Consider the following 17,103-nt stretch of genomic DNA (forward strand, 5'->3'; position numbering starts at 1 on the left):
TCTAAATCAATAGTTGTTTAGTAGTCCAAAAATGTTGCTAACATTAACTAACAGGTTATAGAGCAAACAATGCAACTAGGTTGTAACATGGCTTCTTTGTTTTTTTTGGCTTAGCTTCCCCAGTGATTTCACCCACGCACTGCTACCGCCAGGTGGAAAAATAAGTAAAGTGGCCACTGCCTGCCTTTCAAGGGGTTGCCCCAACCAAGCATTCATAGGAGACGGTCCCAATAATCAGTTCATTCCACAAACATCAGGAGGCAGTCTCTAATAGGGATTCCAGTAAAACACTGCCAATTCAGTACACAAGACAGAACAACAAGATTTGAATGCCTTTTGGATCCTTGGTGATTGAATCTGATAGGGGTAGACTAGAGAGCTCCTTGGTTATCTAGCAAATGCGAATAGTTGTAGAAATAGATAGCTAACTTAGGTAAGTACCCATCTAATTGCACTAGGCAGGACATCTGATAGGTAACGTTAGCAAACGGGGAGAAAAAACCCTGAAATTGCAATGTGGATAATGGTGAATTAGCTAGTTACTTGGCTGACTTTTGTAGCCAACTAACTAGCTAATCAACTGTTATTTTACCTGGTCCTGTCATGTTCTTGCTGGTCAAAAAGGCCTGGCACTCCTCCACATTTCCTGACTACGTGCCCAGTGTCTTGGGCCCCAAATTGGGGTTGCCTGCCACTGGATTTTTTAGTTCTTCTGTCGGTCCATCCGTCTTCGTCTTGCGACTCAAAAGACGAGGTTACCGGTAGTTGATTAAAAACATACAGCACCGAAAAGATAGCAAAGACCATGCACAGCATAAGTGCATGAAGATAACATCGCATTTTGTTAATAGAAAATGCACTTACCCGTACTACCATAACATTCTTTCAGATATGGATTTACATTGGCTAACTAGCGTTAAGTGTTTACGTCAACTTTGAGCCCCACCTTCTGTCAAGAAACCAAAGCACAGGGGTGTATTCATTACGTATTGCAAAGGAAATCGTTTACCATTTAAGAACCAAACGGAAGCTAACAGAGTAAACGGGACGAAACGGGTGGATTTACCTGCATTTGTCCAATAGAAACTGTCGTTTTCGTTGACGTTTTCCGTTTGGAGTAAACAGTTTCTATTGCAAAACGTTTTGCAACAGAATCAGCGTAATGAATACACCCCTAATGACAGTTCCAGAGATTATTTTATACACTACATGGTCAAAGGTATATGGACACCTGCTCATCGAACATCTCATTCCAAAATCATGGGCATTAATATGGAGTTTGTCCCCCTTTGCTCCTATATCTGCCTCCACTCTTCTGGGAAGGCTTTCCACTAGATGTTTGAACATTTCTGCAGGGACTTGCTTCCATTTAGCCACAACAGCATTAGTGAGGTCGGGCACTGACGTTGGGCGATTAAGCCTGACTCGCAGTCGGCGTTCCAATTCATCCCAAAGATGTTCGATGGTGTTGAGGTCAGGGCTCTGTACAGGCCAGTCAAGTTCTTCCACACCGATCTCGACAAACCATTTCTGTATGGACCTCGCTTTGTGCATGGGGGCATTGTCATGCTGAAACAGGAAAGGGCCTTCCCCAAACAGTTGCCACAAAGTTGGAAGCACAGAATCGTCTTGAATGTCATATGTTGTAGCATTAAGATTGCCCTTCACTGGAACTAAGGGGCATAGCCCGAACCATGAAAATCAGCCCCAGACCATAATTCCTCCTCCACCAAACTTTACAGTTGGCACTATGCATTGGGGGCAAGTTGCATTCTCCTGGCATCTGCCAAACCGAAATTTGTCTGTCGGACTGCCAGATGGTGAAGCATGATTCATCACTCCAGAGAACGCGTTTCTACTGCTCCAGAGTCCCATGGCGGCGAGCTTTACACCACTCCACCAGACGCTTGGTATTGAGCATGGTGATTTTAGGCTTGTGTGTGTCTGCTCGGACATGGAAACCCATTTCATGAAGCACTCGGCGGTCCCGTTCTGTGAGCTTGTGTGGCCTACCACTTCGTGGTGAGCCGTTGTTGCTCCTAGACGTTTCCACTTCACAATAACAGCACTTACAGTTCACCGGGGCAGCTCTAGCAGGGCAGAAATTTGACGAACTGACTTATTGGAAAGGTGGCATCCTATGACGGCGCCACGTTGAAAGTCACTGAGCTCTTCAATACGGGCCATTCTACTGCCAATGTTTGTCTATGGAGATTATATGGCGGTGTGCTCAATTTTATACACCTGTCAGCAACGGGTATGACTGAAACAACCGAACCCACTAATTTGAAGGGATGTCCACATACTTTTGGCCATGTAGTGTACAGTCGTGGTCAAAAGTTTTGAGAATGACACAAATACTAATTTTCACAAAGTCTGCTGCCTCAGTTTTGATGATGTCAATTTGCATATACTCCAGAATGTCATGAAGAGTGATCAGATTAATTACAATTAATTGCAAAGTCCCTCTTTGCCATGAAAATTAACTTAATCCCCAAAAAACATTTCCACTGCATTTCAGCCCTGCCACAAAAGGACCAGCTGCCAGTGTAGATCAGTTGGTAGAGCATGGCGCTTGCAACACCAGGGTTGTGGGTTCGATTCCCACGGGGGGCCAGTATGAAAATGTATGCACTCACTTAACTGTAAGTCGCTCTGGATAAGAGCGTCTGCTAAATGACTAAACATGTAAATGTAAATGATTCTCTCGTTAACACAGGTGAGAGTGTTGACGAGGACAAGGCTGGAGATCACTCTGTCATGCTGATTGAGTTAGAATAACAGACTGGATGCTTTAAAAGGAGGGTGGTGCTTGAAATCATTGTTGTTCCTCTGTTAACCATGGTTACCTGCAAGGAAACACGTCCCGTCATCATTGCTTTGCACAAAAAGGGCTTCACAGGCAAGGATATTGCTGCTAGTAAGATTGCACTTAAATCAACCATTTATCGGATCATCAAGAACTTCAAGGAGAGAGGTTCAACTGTTGTGAAGAAGGCGCCAGGGCGCCCAAGAAAGTCCAGCAAGCGCCAGGACCGTCTCCTAAAGTTGATTCAGCTGCGGGATCGGGGCACCACCAGTGCAGAGCTTGCTCAGGAATGGCAGCAGGCAGGTGTGAGTGCATCTGCACACACAGTGAGGCGAAGACTTTTGGAGGATGGCCTGGTGTCAAGAAGGGCAGCGAGGAAGCCACTTCTCTCCAAGAAAAATATCAGGGACAGACTGATATTCTGCAAAAGGTTCAGGGATTGGACTGCTGAGGACTGGGGTAAAGTCATTTTCTCTGATGAATCCCCTTTCCGATTGTTTGGGGCATCCGGAAAACACCTTCTCCGGAGAAGACAAGGTGAGCGCTACCATCAGTCCTGTGTCATGCCAACAGTAAAGCATCCTGAGACCATTCATGTGTGGGGTTGCTTCTCAGCCAAGGGAGTGGGCTCACTCACAATTTTGCCTAAGAACACAGCCATGAATAAAGAACGGTACCAACACACACACTCGAGAGCAACTTCTCCCAAACATCCATGAACAGTTTGGTGGCGACCAATGCCTTTTCCAGCATAATGGAGCACCTTGCCATAAGGCAAAAGTGATAACTAAGTGGCTCGGGGAACAAAACATTGACATTTTGGGTCCATGGCCAGGAAACTCCCCAGACCTTAATCCCATTGAGAACTTGTGGTCGATCCTGAAGAGGCGGGTGGACAAACAAAAACCAGCAAATTCTGACAAACTCCAAGCATTGATTATGCAAGAATGGGCTGCCATCAGTCAGGATGTGGCCCAGAAGTTAATTGACAGCATGCCAGGGCGGATTGCAGAGGTCTTGAAAAAGAAGGGTCAACACTGCAAATATTGACTCTATCCATAAACTTAATGTAATTGTCAATAAAAGCCTTTGACACTTATGGAATGCTTGTAATTATACTTCAGTATACCATAGTAAAATCTGACAAAAATATCTCAAGCAGCAAACTTTGTGAAGACCAATACTTGTGTCATTCTCAAAACTTTTGACCACGACTGTATGTGTATCTGGAACGCACCCACTGGCTTGCAGGACAAGTTTAACTATGATAAAATAGCTTGAAACTAGCTACCTAAACACCTTAGTAATTAGCTATGACGGAAAGAGATTAGGAAAGATTAGCCTTACAAACATCTGCAATACAATACCACCTCATGTATACCAGTGTACACGTTTCTGACATACATGAACTAAAATAAAGACATATTTCTAACAGAATTCCAAAGCATGTCAAGTTATCCAGACTCTAGCAGATACACTAATTGTAGATAGCCCTAATTTTTATAACCTATCCATGAATATCCCAAATGCAGTCTCCTGTGTGAAGAGCTTAGGCTGCGTTTAAACTGGGAGCCCAATTCTGATTTTTTTCCCACTAATTTGTCTTTTTTCCATCAGACCTTTTTCAGAGCTGATCTGATTGGTCAAAAGAGCAATTAGTGAAAAAAAATCAGAAATTGGGCTGCCTGTTTAAACGCAGCCATAGAAGTCTATGGTTAGGCCCCATCTGCCATCCACTAAGCACAAATGGAGGAAACTCAAGTCTGACTGATGAACCTATCAGTTCAGTTTTATTTCATATTTTACAATATAAACCACTGTTGATGACAGCATGCTTGACTCTACAAACTTGTGGAAGAGAAGCATACTTAACAATATTCTCAATTTTGACTCAAACAAACAGTAACACAATAATTGAGATTCTCATTGACATACATATGACAACAAGGCTGGCTATAACATAAAACAGTGATATGATTCAGTAACATGTGCAGTAAAATGTTAGCCAAACTGAAAATAATGCTTTGTTAAACAATGGGCCTGTTTCCAGACACAGATTAAACCTAGTCTTGGACTAAGAAGAATGTTCAACGGAGATTTTCCATTCAGTGATTTTTAGTCCAGGACTACTCTGTATCTGGGAAACTGGTCCAATATCTACTCATGAATTAATGCACACCATATGCCAGCAGGTGCAATCTGCTGCTAACAAAATTAATCTTTGTCAATCTACAATCAAGAGATGGACCACTTGCTTCACATTTATTCTCTCATAATTAGGGTTGTTGCAAAATTCTGCTAACTTCCCCAAAATTCCCAGGTTTTCCGGGAATCTCAATTGGCGGAATCCTGAATTTCCTACTTATCCTCTCCTGAATCCGGGAATCTTCCAGGGGATTTCTGGAAAACCTGTGGATTTTGGGTAAATTACCAGAATTTTGAAACCCTACTCATAATGCATATTCGTATTCCTCTGTAGCTAAAGCACTCTTTTAATCTGCAATAGTCCACATTGGTAAGAGACAGAAACCAACCAACCACTAAGTGTGTGATGAGTGATGACACTATAACACTGAGGTGTTGTAAGGAAATACAATCACATCACATGGCATCACTCCGCTAGCTATGCATGCAGGGTTCATTCAACAGTCAAGACCCAGCTTCAGTTCAGTTCACTCAGGCCATGGTTGTTTTCATTAGGGCACACCATAACAAAATGTTTTAAAACGTTGTGCGACAGCAAACAAATATCAGTGTTTCTTATTTATTGGAGTCCAGGTATAACCTCCCAGTTTCAGTCAATTTTCTTCTGTTTGCTGCCTACTGAACACGACCTAGATATTGTCTGAAACCAATACATTGATGATACACAGCCTCCTCCCAGCACCAGCCTCATAATGCTTATCATCATGGGACTGCAGTGTAGTATCCAACCTAATTTCGAACTGGTAGTGATGGTATTATTGGCAAAAGTGTTTTTTTTAACAATGTGTGCATGTTGAAATGTTGGGTTGGAGTGAGGGGTGACGGATATGGGGGGGGGGACATAGGGGTGTAGCGTTAGGCGTAATCTTGCATGCCAGATTTGTATGCAATATTCAGAGACACACTTGTCTGGTTCCACAAGATTATGTTAGGTGAGGAGGGAGGAAATGGGGGAGGGAGGGAGACTAGTGACTCTCGCCGTTAACCGAGGACACCTCCCCCCGCGGCGAGGATGACCGGGACACCCCCCTTTCTGTGTTGTCAGAACTGCTGTTGCCGCTCGGACTGTGCTGGTCTGCCGAGGCGACACTGGAAGGAGTGGAGGCGGGCTTGGTTTTCTCCTTAAAGTCTGTGATTATGACCGTCAGGTCACCCACCGTTACCTCGAGGTGCTGGGCACTGCTCCGGTCCACGTTTTTTAACCTGGGCCTGGGAGGGGGACAGAGAGAAGTATGGTATCATAAGTGTTCACCCCCCTTGGATTTCTTCACATTTTCCTGTCTTACAAAGTGTGATTAAAATGTATTTAAATTGTAATTTTTTGGTCAACGATCCACACAAAATACTCATCAAAATGATTAGAAAAATGAAAATGATTTATGACAAATAAAACTTAAAACTTATATACACTGAGTGTACAAAACATTAAGGACACCTTCCTAATATTGAGTTGCACCCTCCCCCCCTTTTGCCCCATAGAACAGCCTCAATTCGTCAGGGAATGGAATCTACAAGGTGTCGAAAGCATTCTACAGGGATGCTGGCCCATGTTGACTCCAATGCTTCCCACAGTTCTGTCAAGTTGGCTGGATGTCCTTTGGGTAGCGGACCATTCTTGATACACACGGGAAACTGTTGAGCATGAAAAATCCAGCAGCATTGCAGTTCTTGACACAAACCGGTGCGCCTGGCACCTACTACCATACCCCGTTCAAAGGCACTTAGATCTTTTGTCTTGCCCATTCATCCTCTGACTTTCACACATACACAATCCATGTCTCAACTGTCTCAAGGCTTAAAAATCCTTTTTTAACCGGTCTCCTCCCCTTCATCTACACTGATTGAAGTGGATTTAACAAGTGACATCAAAAAGGGATCAGCGCCTTCACCTGGTCAGTGTCATGGAAAGAGCAGGTGTTCTTAATGTTTTGTATATTCAGTGAACCTTGATAAGATAAGTATTCACCACCCTGTTAGAAACAGCTTTGGCAGCGATTAGAGCGGTACGTTTTCTTGGGTAAGGGCTCACACCGAATGTGAATCTAGCGTTCCCCTGCCGATCGTTCAGCGCCCTGTGTTTTAGGGAACACCCGCTGTAGACGTCTGACTGCCGACATTTTTCACGTGATTCTACATCTAGGCCCGGGACGATACCAGTCTTGCAATATTTTTTACATGCCAAAAATGAATACACAAAGTAGACCAAACTCTTTGGTCCTTTAAAAACCTGCTGTATGTAAAATAGTGTGCCATAGCTTGGAAAATAAATACATGTGACTCTGGATGACCGCAGAGTGAAGGAAAAGCAGCCAACAAGTGCTCAGCATATGTGGGAACTCCTTCAAGACTGTTGGAAAAGCATTCCTCATGAAGCTGGTTGAGAGAATGCCAAGAGTGTGCAAAGCTGTCATCAAGGCAAAGGGTGGCTATTTGAAGAATCTCAAAAGAAACACTTTTTTGGTTACTACATGATTCCATATGTGTTATTTCATAGTTTTGATGTCTTCACTATTATTCTACAATGTAGAAAATAGTAAAAAATAAAGTAAAACCCTGGAATGAGTAGGTGTATCCAAACTTTTGACTGGTACTGTATGTATCAGGGAAAGAGGAAAGGGTAATCATTCAAAAATAATTTATTTCACACAGAGTGGTTCCATGTAACTTATTATGTAATTTGTTAAGCCACATTTTACTCCTGAACTAATTTAGGCTTGCCTAAACAAAGGGGCTGAATACTTACGCAAAGACTATATTTATTTTATTTAAAAGATATTAATTAGTACACATTTTGAGAATGTTATTTTTACTTCAACATTATGGAGTATCTTGTGTAGATCGATGAAGAAGAAAAAAAACAATTAAATCTATTTCAATCCCACTATAACGCAACAAAATGTGAAAACATCTAAGGGGGGGGTGAATACTTATGATACCCACTGTATATTGTCATTAATAGCACAAGAGGAGAGTCAATAGTATGGCTAGTTAGGGTACTAACAATAGGAGGGGTCACTTGGAACCTGTGAATGACTTTGATAGAATGTAGTAATCATGTAAATCATCGCAATTAAATGAGATTATTAAAATATTCTCCAACATTCATAGTATCTTTGTGAATATGTTGTTCAAACAGTTTCCTCCTTACCTCATCTTCTTGTGGCTGTTCTTTTTCAGTGTTGGTTCCTTTTCACTCTTCTCTTTCTCGGATTTCTCCTTCTTCTCTTTTTTAGGTTGTGTGGGTGAAGCAAACTGCGGAGTGACTTGCTGGGCAACCATTTGGGAGACAGGGCGAGGCTTCCTAAAAACAGAGAAGTGATTATTAATATTGGATATTAAGCCATGAGCAGCAGGTACATACAGTGCCTTCATAAAGTATTCAGACCCGTTTACTTTTTCAAAATGTTGTTGTTAGGTTAAAGCGAAAGTTTTTTTTATCAATCTGCACACAATACCCCATAATGACAAAGCAAAAACAGGATTTTAGAAATTGTTGCTAATTGAAAATAAAAAAATGTAAGCAGGTCAACATTCACATTATTTGATTGCTGCTCTTTAATTATTTGCCATTTTTATTTTTTACTTAACACTTATGTTTAATTTTTCTTAAAACTGCATTGTTGGTTAAGGGCTTGTAAGCATTTCACTGTAAGGTCTACACCTGTTGTATTTGGCGCATATGGCAAATAAAATGTCATTTGATTTGAAATATCACATTTGCATAAGTATTCAAACCCTTTACTCAGTACTTATTTGAAGCACCTTTGGCAGCGATTACAGCCTCGAGTCTTGTTGGGTATGAAGCTACAAGCTTTGCACACCTGTATTTGGGGAGTTTCTCCCATTCTTCTCTGCAGATCCTCTCAAGCTCTGTCAGGTTGGATGGGGAAAGTTGCTGCACAGCTATTTTCAGGTTTCTCCAGAGATGTTCGATCAGGTTCAAGTCCGGGCTCTGGCTGGACCACTCAAGGACATTCAGAGACTTGTCCCGAAGCCACTCCTGCGTTGTCTTGGCTGTGTCTCCCAGTCCCTGCAGGTGAAAAACATCCCCACAGCTTGATGCTGCCACCACCATGCTTCACCGTAGGGATGGTGCCAGATTTCCGCCAGAAGTTATGCTTGGCATTCAGGCCAAAGAGTTCGATCTTGGTTTCATCAGACCAGAAAATCTAATTTCTCATGGTCTGAGAGTCTTTAGGTGCCTTTTAGCAAACTCCAAGTGGGCTGTCATGTGCCTTTTACTGAGGAGTGGCTTCCGTCTGGCCACTCTACCATAAAGGCCTGATTGGTGGAGTGCTGTAGAGATGGTTGTCCTTCTGGAAGGTTCTCCTATCTGCACAGAGGAACTCTAACTCTGTCAGGGTGACCATTGGGTTCTTGGTTACCTCCCTGACCAAGGCCATTCTCCCCCGATTGCTCAGTTTGGCCGGGTAGCCAGCACTAGGAATAGTCTTGGTGGTTCCAAACTTCTTCCATTTAAGAATGATGGCCACTGTGTTCTTGGGGTCCTTCAATGCTGCAGAAATTGTTTGTACCCTTCCCCAGATCTGTGCCTCGACACAATCCTTTCTCTGAGCTCTACGGACTATTCCTTCGACCTCATCGCTTGGTTTTTGCTCTGACATGCACTGTCAACTGTGGGACCTTATATAGACAGTTGTGTGCCTTTCCAAATTTTACATTTTATTCATTTAGCAGACGCTCTTACCCAGAGCGACTTACAGTTAGTGAGTGCATAAATTTTCATACTGGCCCCCCGTGGGAAACAAACCCACAACCCTGGCGTTGCACGTGCCATGCTCTACCAACTGTACTCCTGAGTGGCGCAGTGGTCTAAGGCACTGCATCGCAGTGCTAACTGTGCCACTAGAGATCCTGGTTCGAATCCAGGCTCTGTCGCAGCCGGCCGCGACTGGGAGAGTCATGGGCGGCGCACAATTGGCCCAGCGTCGTCCAGGGTAGGGGAGGGAATGGCCGGCAGGGATGTAGCTCAGTTGATAGAGCATGGCGTTTGCAACGCCAGGGTTGTGGGTTCGATTCCCACGGGGGGGGGCAGTATAAAAAATTAAAAATACAAATACAAAAAATAATAATGTATTCACTAACTGTAAGTCGCTCTGGATAAGAGCGTCTGCTAAATGACTAAAATGTAAATGTAAATGTAACTGAGCTACAGGGGACTAATCATGTCCAATCAATTGAATTTACCACAAGTGGACTCCAATCAAGTTGTAGAAACATCTCAATGATGATCAATGGAAACAGGATGTACCTGAGCTCAATTTTGAGTCTCATAGCAAAGGGTCTGAATACTTATGTAAATATAAAAGTTCTGTGCATGGCTCATGACATCTTGAGAAATGTTACTGAGAAATGTCATTTAGAAGGGTTCAAACTTGTTGTTTTATCCCTGTATTGATAAAAACAACATATTTGACACAATCTGCCAGAACATAGAATCTGGCAAATAATGTCCCCAAATTAGAAATGTCTCATTCAAAATAACCACTTGAATTTGGGCTACAATTACAATTATTTATGAGTCCTCGGTTGTAGCGTCAGCTGCACAATACGTTTACATCCAAAAGTCTGTTCTACCTAATTTCTACCAGCATGTTAAATGTGCAACCAGAGGAAAAAAAACTCTAGACCACCTTTACTCCATACAAAGCTCTCCCTCGCCCTCCATTTGGCAAATCTGACCATAACTCTATCCTCCTGATGCCTGCTTATAAGCAAAAACTAAAGCAGGAAGCACCAGTGACTCGGTTAATAAAAAAGTGGTCAGATGACACAGACGCTGAGCTACAGGACTGTTTTGCTAGCACAGACTGAAAATGTTCCGGGATTCTTCAGATAGCATTGAGGAGTACACCACATCAGTCACTGGCTTCATCAATAAGTGCATCGATGACATCGTCCCCACAGTGACCGTACGTACATACCCCAACCAGAAGCCATGGATTACAGGCAACATCCGCACTGAGCTAAAGGGTAGAGCTGCCGCTTTCAAAGAGCGGGACTCTAACCCGGACGCTTATAAGAAATCCCGCTATGCCCTCCGACGAACCATCAAACAGGCAAAGAGTCAGTACAGGACTAAGATTGAATCGTACTACACCAGCTCTGACGCTCGTCAGATGTGTCAGGGCTTGAAAACTATTACAGACTACAAAGGGAAGCACAGCCGCGAGCAGCCCAGTGACACAAGACTTCCAGACGAGCTAAACCCCTTCTATGCAAGCAACACTGAAGCATGCATGAGAGCACCAGCTGTTCCAGATGACTATGTGATCACGCTCTCCGTAGCCAATGTGAGTAAGACTTTTAAGCAGGTCAACATTCACAAGACGGATTACCAGGACGTGTACTCCGAGCATGTGCTGACCAACTGGCAAGTGTCTTCACTGACATTTTCAACATGTCCCTGACTGATTCTGTAATACCAACATGTTTCAAGCAGACCACCATAGTCCCTGTGCCAAAGGACACTAAGATAACCTGCCTAAATGACTACCGACCCGTAGCACTGACGTCTGTAGCCATGAAGTGCTTTGAAAGGCTGGTCATGGCTCACATCAACACCATTATCCCAGAAACCCTAGACCCACTCCAATTTGCATACCACCCCAACAGATCCACAGATGATGCAATCTCTATTGCACTCCACACTGCCCTTTCCCACCTGGACAAGAGGAACACCTACGTGAGAATGCTATTCATTGACTACAGCTCAGCATTCAACACCATAGTGCCCTCAAAGCTCATCACTAAGCTAAGGATCCTGGGACTAAACACCTCCCTCTGTAACTGGATCCTGGACTTCCTGACGGGCCACACTGATCCTCAACACGGGGGCCCCTCAGGGGTGTGTTCTCAGTCCCCTCCTGTACTCCCTGTTCACCCATGACTGCATGGCCAGGCACGATTCCAACATCATCATTAAGTTTGCCGACGACACAACAGTGGTAGGCCTGATCAGGATAACAACCTCTCCCTCAACGTGACCAAGACAAAGGAGATGATTGTGGACTACAGGGAAAAAAAGAGGACTGAGCACGCCCCCATCCTCATCGACGGGGCTGTAGTGGAACAGGTTGAGAGCTTCAAGTTCCTTGGGTGTCCACATCACCAACAAACTATCATGGTCCAAACACACCAAGACAGTAGTGAAGAGGGCACGACAAAGCCTATTCCCCCTCAGGAGACTGATAAGATTTGGCATGGGTCCTCAGATCCTCAAAAAATTCTACAGCTGCACCATCGAGAGCATCCTGACCGGTTGCATCACCGCCTGGTATGGCAACTGCTCGGCCTCCGACCACAAGGCACTACAGAGGGTAGTGCGTACGGCCCAGTACATCACTGGGGCCAAGCTTCCTGCCATCCAGGACCTCTATACCAGGCGGTGTCAGAGGAAGGCCCTCAAAATTGTCAAAGACTCCAGCCACCCTAGTCATTGACTGTTCTCTCTGCTACCACACGGCAAGCGATACCGGAGTGCCAAGTCTAGGTCCAAAAGACTTCTCAACAGCTTCTACCCCCAAGCCATAAGACTCCTGAACAGCTAATCATGGCTACCCAGACTATTTGCACTGCCCCCCCACCCCATCTTTTTACACTGCTGCTACTCTGTTAATTATTTATGCATAGTCACTTTAACTCTACCCACATGTACATATTACATAAACTACCTCAACTAGCCGGTGCCCCCGCACATTGACTCTGCACCGGTACCCCCCTGTATATATAGCCTCCCTACTGTTATTTTATTTTACTTCTGCTCTTTTTTTCCTCAACACTTTTTTGTTGTTGTTTTATTTTACTTTTTTATTTAAAAATAAATGCAGTTGGTTAAGGGCTGTAAGTAAGCATTTCACTGTAATGTCTACACCTGTTGTATTCGGCGCATGTGGCCAATAAAATTGTATTTGATTGGACATCAACTGTCTGGACTTCTTACCGGTCGTCACTAGTTACCCCACCTACTTCTTTTTTATTTAGTTTATTTCACCTTTATTTAACCAGATAAGCCAATTGAGAACAAGTTCTCATTTACAACTGCGACTTGGCCAAGATAAAGCAAAGCAGTGCGATAAAAACAACAACACAGTTACATATGGGGTAAACAGAACATAAAGTCAAAAATACACCAGAAAATATATACACAGTGTGTGCGAATGTAGTAAGTTATGGAGGTAAAGCAATAAATAGGCCATAGTGCAAAATGGTTACAATTTCGTATTAACACTGGAATGATAGATGTGCAAAAGATGATGTGCAAATAGAGATACTGGGGTGCAAATTAGCTAAATAAATAACAATATGGGGATGAGGTACTTGGGTGGGCTAATTTCAGAATGGCTGTGTACAGGTGCAGTGATCGGTAAGCTGCTCTGACAACTGATGCTTAAAGTTAGTGAGGGAGATAAGAGTCTCCAGCTTCAGAGATTTTTGAAGTTCGTTCCAGTCATTGGCAGCAGAGAACTGGAAGGAATGTATCTTATTAAAATGTGATTTTATACCTAAACCTAACCTCAACCACACTGCTAACCTTATGCCTAACCTTAAATTAAGACCAAAAAGCAAATGTATATTTTCATGAATTGTTATGATAGACAATTTCGACTTTGTGGATGTGGTAACTAGTGTAAACCCTTCTTACCGGGTTGACGTTCCCTTTCTGACATCGCACATCATGCACTTGAAAGCTTCGGCGGTGTTCCTGAAAGTACATACGCTACAGTCCCAGTATCCATCGTCAGAAGAGGGCTTGGGTTGCCGCTTCGGCCTTCAAACAAAACAAACAGACACAGACAGACAGAAGGGGCGCGACAGTGTCAGCATAGCCATTTTAGGTAACATTCATGGATGTGTATTTGTACAAAAACACAACAATACAAATGACTCTTATCTGAGCCGTATGGTCAGATTTACTAGGTAACGTTAAAGTTCTTCTATTTGACACACGGTAGCCCCGGCATAAAAGAGCCAGTCAGCCGCCATGAAGCTACAATGTAACAACCGCTACGCATCCATTGGTCGCATGCTCGGTTTACAAGTGGTAATTTTTCTAGATAAACATGTAATTGTACCTTGTGGGGCTCTTCTTGTCTCCCATCGTATGAAACCTTTATTTGTTTGAACTCAATATTGATTAATTTGACGGAGAAATGACCAAAGCCGCTCTCTGCTCTCGTTAAAAAAAAAAAAAAAAATCCAGTCTAACAACAATGATCACATGGTACCGCCTATCCAATCACTCTCTCAAGGCACTCAAAGTACCCCTCGCCGCCGCACACCGGAACAGGCCGGTCCCGCCCATCACACGTTTTCATTGGTTGAGGCGCTTTCGCATTACCCACGCTCCACACAACTAAACATGCTTGTGCCGCGTTCAAAACAAATGGGAAATCAGAAACTTCCGACTTCAGTTTGTTCATGACATCTGGAAACTCGGGGAAAAAAACTGCTCCGACTGGAAAAATTCGTTTCGACGGTCATCCAACTCGGAATTCCAACTCCGGACCTCGGGCCTCTTTCTAGAGCTCCAACCTGAAGATCACTGACGTCATGATTTGACATCGTATTCTTCCGAGTTCCCAGTTATCTTGACCGCGCAATGAGTTATGTACTTTGCTAAATATGCATTTTGAATGTATAATTCAACTTCGGTATATGTTTAAACACTTTGAAAAGTTTCATACTTTTTTTTTAATCATCAGGTTGCCAAATAAATAAATAAATAAAAAAATAAAAACAGCTAGCTTGCCACTCTAGCTAGCTAGTTAGCTGGCTAACATTATAGGTTTACAGAATAACGTATAACAATACACATAATTGTTTTCTAATCTATTTTTGGGCTAATCATTTCTGTTGACTGTAAATGCTTTTTATGCATGCTTTTCACACGTTGAAAATGTTTGTTTACTCCGTTGCTATGGTCACCGGTGGTCGTCGTCCTCCGTGTGGAGTTTGCGGGTCGCCTTCAAAATAAAGGTCCCTCATTGAAAGCGACGCAAACCAATACAAATACTGGAATCATGCCATATTTGGACTAGATCATGTTAAACAAGGTTGGAATGTTGTTACATAATTTTTAATAATTAAATACAATAATTAATTAGTTTGACAACGGACAGTCTTCTGTCATTGGATGTTTGGGAAGTGACGGCAACATTGTATTGACACATACAATGAACCGAATGTATGGAGTTTATTCTGCTAATTTCTACAAAACAGCAAAACTATTTACTGGGATAGGGTTGGATACCATAAATAGCAAGAGACTAAATAAACAAGAAATGTGTGTTTGAGTGAGTGAGTGAGAGTGCAAGAGAGACTGTGTGTGACATTTACATCCTTTAGCAGACGCTCTTATGACATGACAGTGTTGCTGATGTGGCCTTACTTTAAAAAGCACATGCTGTTCTTTACTTGGTTTTGTGACAGTGACCCTCCAAATGACTCCTGAGTTTTGCATCTTCTGTAGCCACTCTTTAAACTGATTTACTCCTTCATTATGTTAATTAAAATGATCAATAACAATCTTTTTCTTAACTACACCTAACCTTCAATTGTGGATCAGTGTTTTCTCTCACATTGGCACAAGTCAATGGGACTTGCCCAGAAACTCTGAGACCAGCAAGATGAAAATGATGAATAAAAGTAATTCATATTTTTCATAATTTCATAATTAATAAACATTATTTAAAAAATAAGCAGAACATTCAGTGTTTCTATGTCAAACTGTTTTGTTATATTTTAGTCTTCTGTAATGTATATAAAGTGTAATATTGGGATGCAAACTCAAAATATAATACATTTCAACTCTATATCTGACATGGTACAGGTGTCTTATTTTTTTTGAGTACATAACCGTGTGTGAGGTGTTGTCACACCCTGATCTGTTTCACATGTCTTGTGCTTGTCTCCACCCCCCACAAGGTGTCTCCCATTTGTTCCCATTATCCCCTGTGTATTTATACCGGTGTTTTCTGTCTGCCTGTTGCCAGTTTGTCTTGTCAAGCCTACCAGCATGTTGTTCCTTACTCCTGTTTTTTCCTAGTCCCTGTTTTCTAGTCCTCCCGGTTCCAACCTTTTCTGCCTGCCCTGAAGCTGAGCCTGCCTGCCATACCGTTCAGCCTGCCCTGGCCTCAAGCCTGCCGCCCTGTACCTTTCGACTCAGACCTGGTTTACAAACTTCTGCCTGTCCTCGACCTGCCTCTTGCCTGCCCCTTGTATTTGAATAAATATCAGAGACTCAAACCATCTGCCTCCTGTGTCTGCATCTTTGTCTCATCCTGTGTCGTTATAGGTGTATAATGCAGGCAAACTTCAATCCATTTAATCTAATTTCTACCAGCATGTCACATGTGCAACCAGAGGAAAATAAAACTTTACTCCATACACAGAGACACGTACAAAGCTCTCCCTCGCCCTCCATTTGGAAAATCTGACCATATTTCTATCCTCCTGGTCAGATGACGCGGATGCTACGCTACAGAACTGATTTGATAGCACAGACTGGAATATGTTACGGGATTCATCCAATGGCATTGAGGAGTATACCACCTTAGTCGCTGGCTTCATCAATTAGTGCATCGACGATGTCGTCCCTAAAGTGACCATACGTACATATCCCAACCAGAAGCCATGGATTACAGACAACATCCGCACCAAGCTAAAGGCTAGAGCTGCCGCTTTCAAGGAGCAGTATACTAATCTGGACGCTTATAAGATATCCCGCTATGCCCTCAGACGAACCATCAAACAGCAAAGCGTCAATGCAGGACTAAGATTGAATCCTACTACACCGGCTCTGATGCTCATCAGATGTGGCAGGGTTTGCAAACTATTACGGACTACAAAGGGAAACCCAGCTACGAGCTGCCCAGTGTCGCAAGCCTACCAGAGGGGCTAAATGCCTTTTATTCTCGCTTCGAGGCAAGCAACACTGAAGCATGCATGAGAGCATCAGCTGTTCCGGACGACTGTGTGATCACGCTCTCCGTAGCCGATGTGAGCAAGACTCTTAAACAGGTCAACATTCACAAGGCCACGGGTCCAGACAGATTACCAGACCTGTC

General features: G+C 43.1%; 1 protein-coding gene across 1 annotated transcript; it reads right to left on the bottom strand.

The window, feature by feature from the left end:
- Positions 1-4,571: 4,571 nt before the first annotated feature.
- On the bottom strand, positions 4,572-14,275 carry LOC311137663 (YY1-associated factor 2). The gene is made up of 4 exons (XM_084172183.1): positions 14,110-14,275; positions 13,680-13,805; positions 8,163-8,315; positions 4,572-6,223 (listed from the first exon to the last, which is right to left on the bottom strand). The coding sequence occupies exons 1-4, from the start codon at positions 14,133-14,135 to the stop codon at positions 5,980-5,982; spliced, it is 549 nt and encodes a 182-aa protein (XP_084028309.1). The 5' UTR covers positions 14,136-14,275; the 3' UTR covers positions 4,572-5,979.
- Between the last annotated feature and the right edge of the window lie 2,828 nt (positions 14,276-17,103).

Source organism: Coregonus lavaretus, assembly GCF_964263955.1.
Source record: "Coregonus lavaretus genome assembly, chromosome: 11".
In the NCBI taxonomy this organism is placed as follows: domain Eukaryota; kingdom Metazoa; phylum Chordata; class Actinopteri; order Salmoniformes; family Salmonidae; genus Coregonus; species Coregonus lavaretus.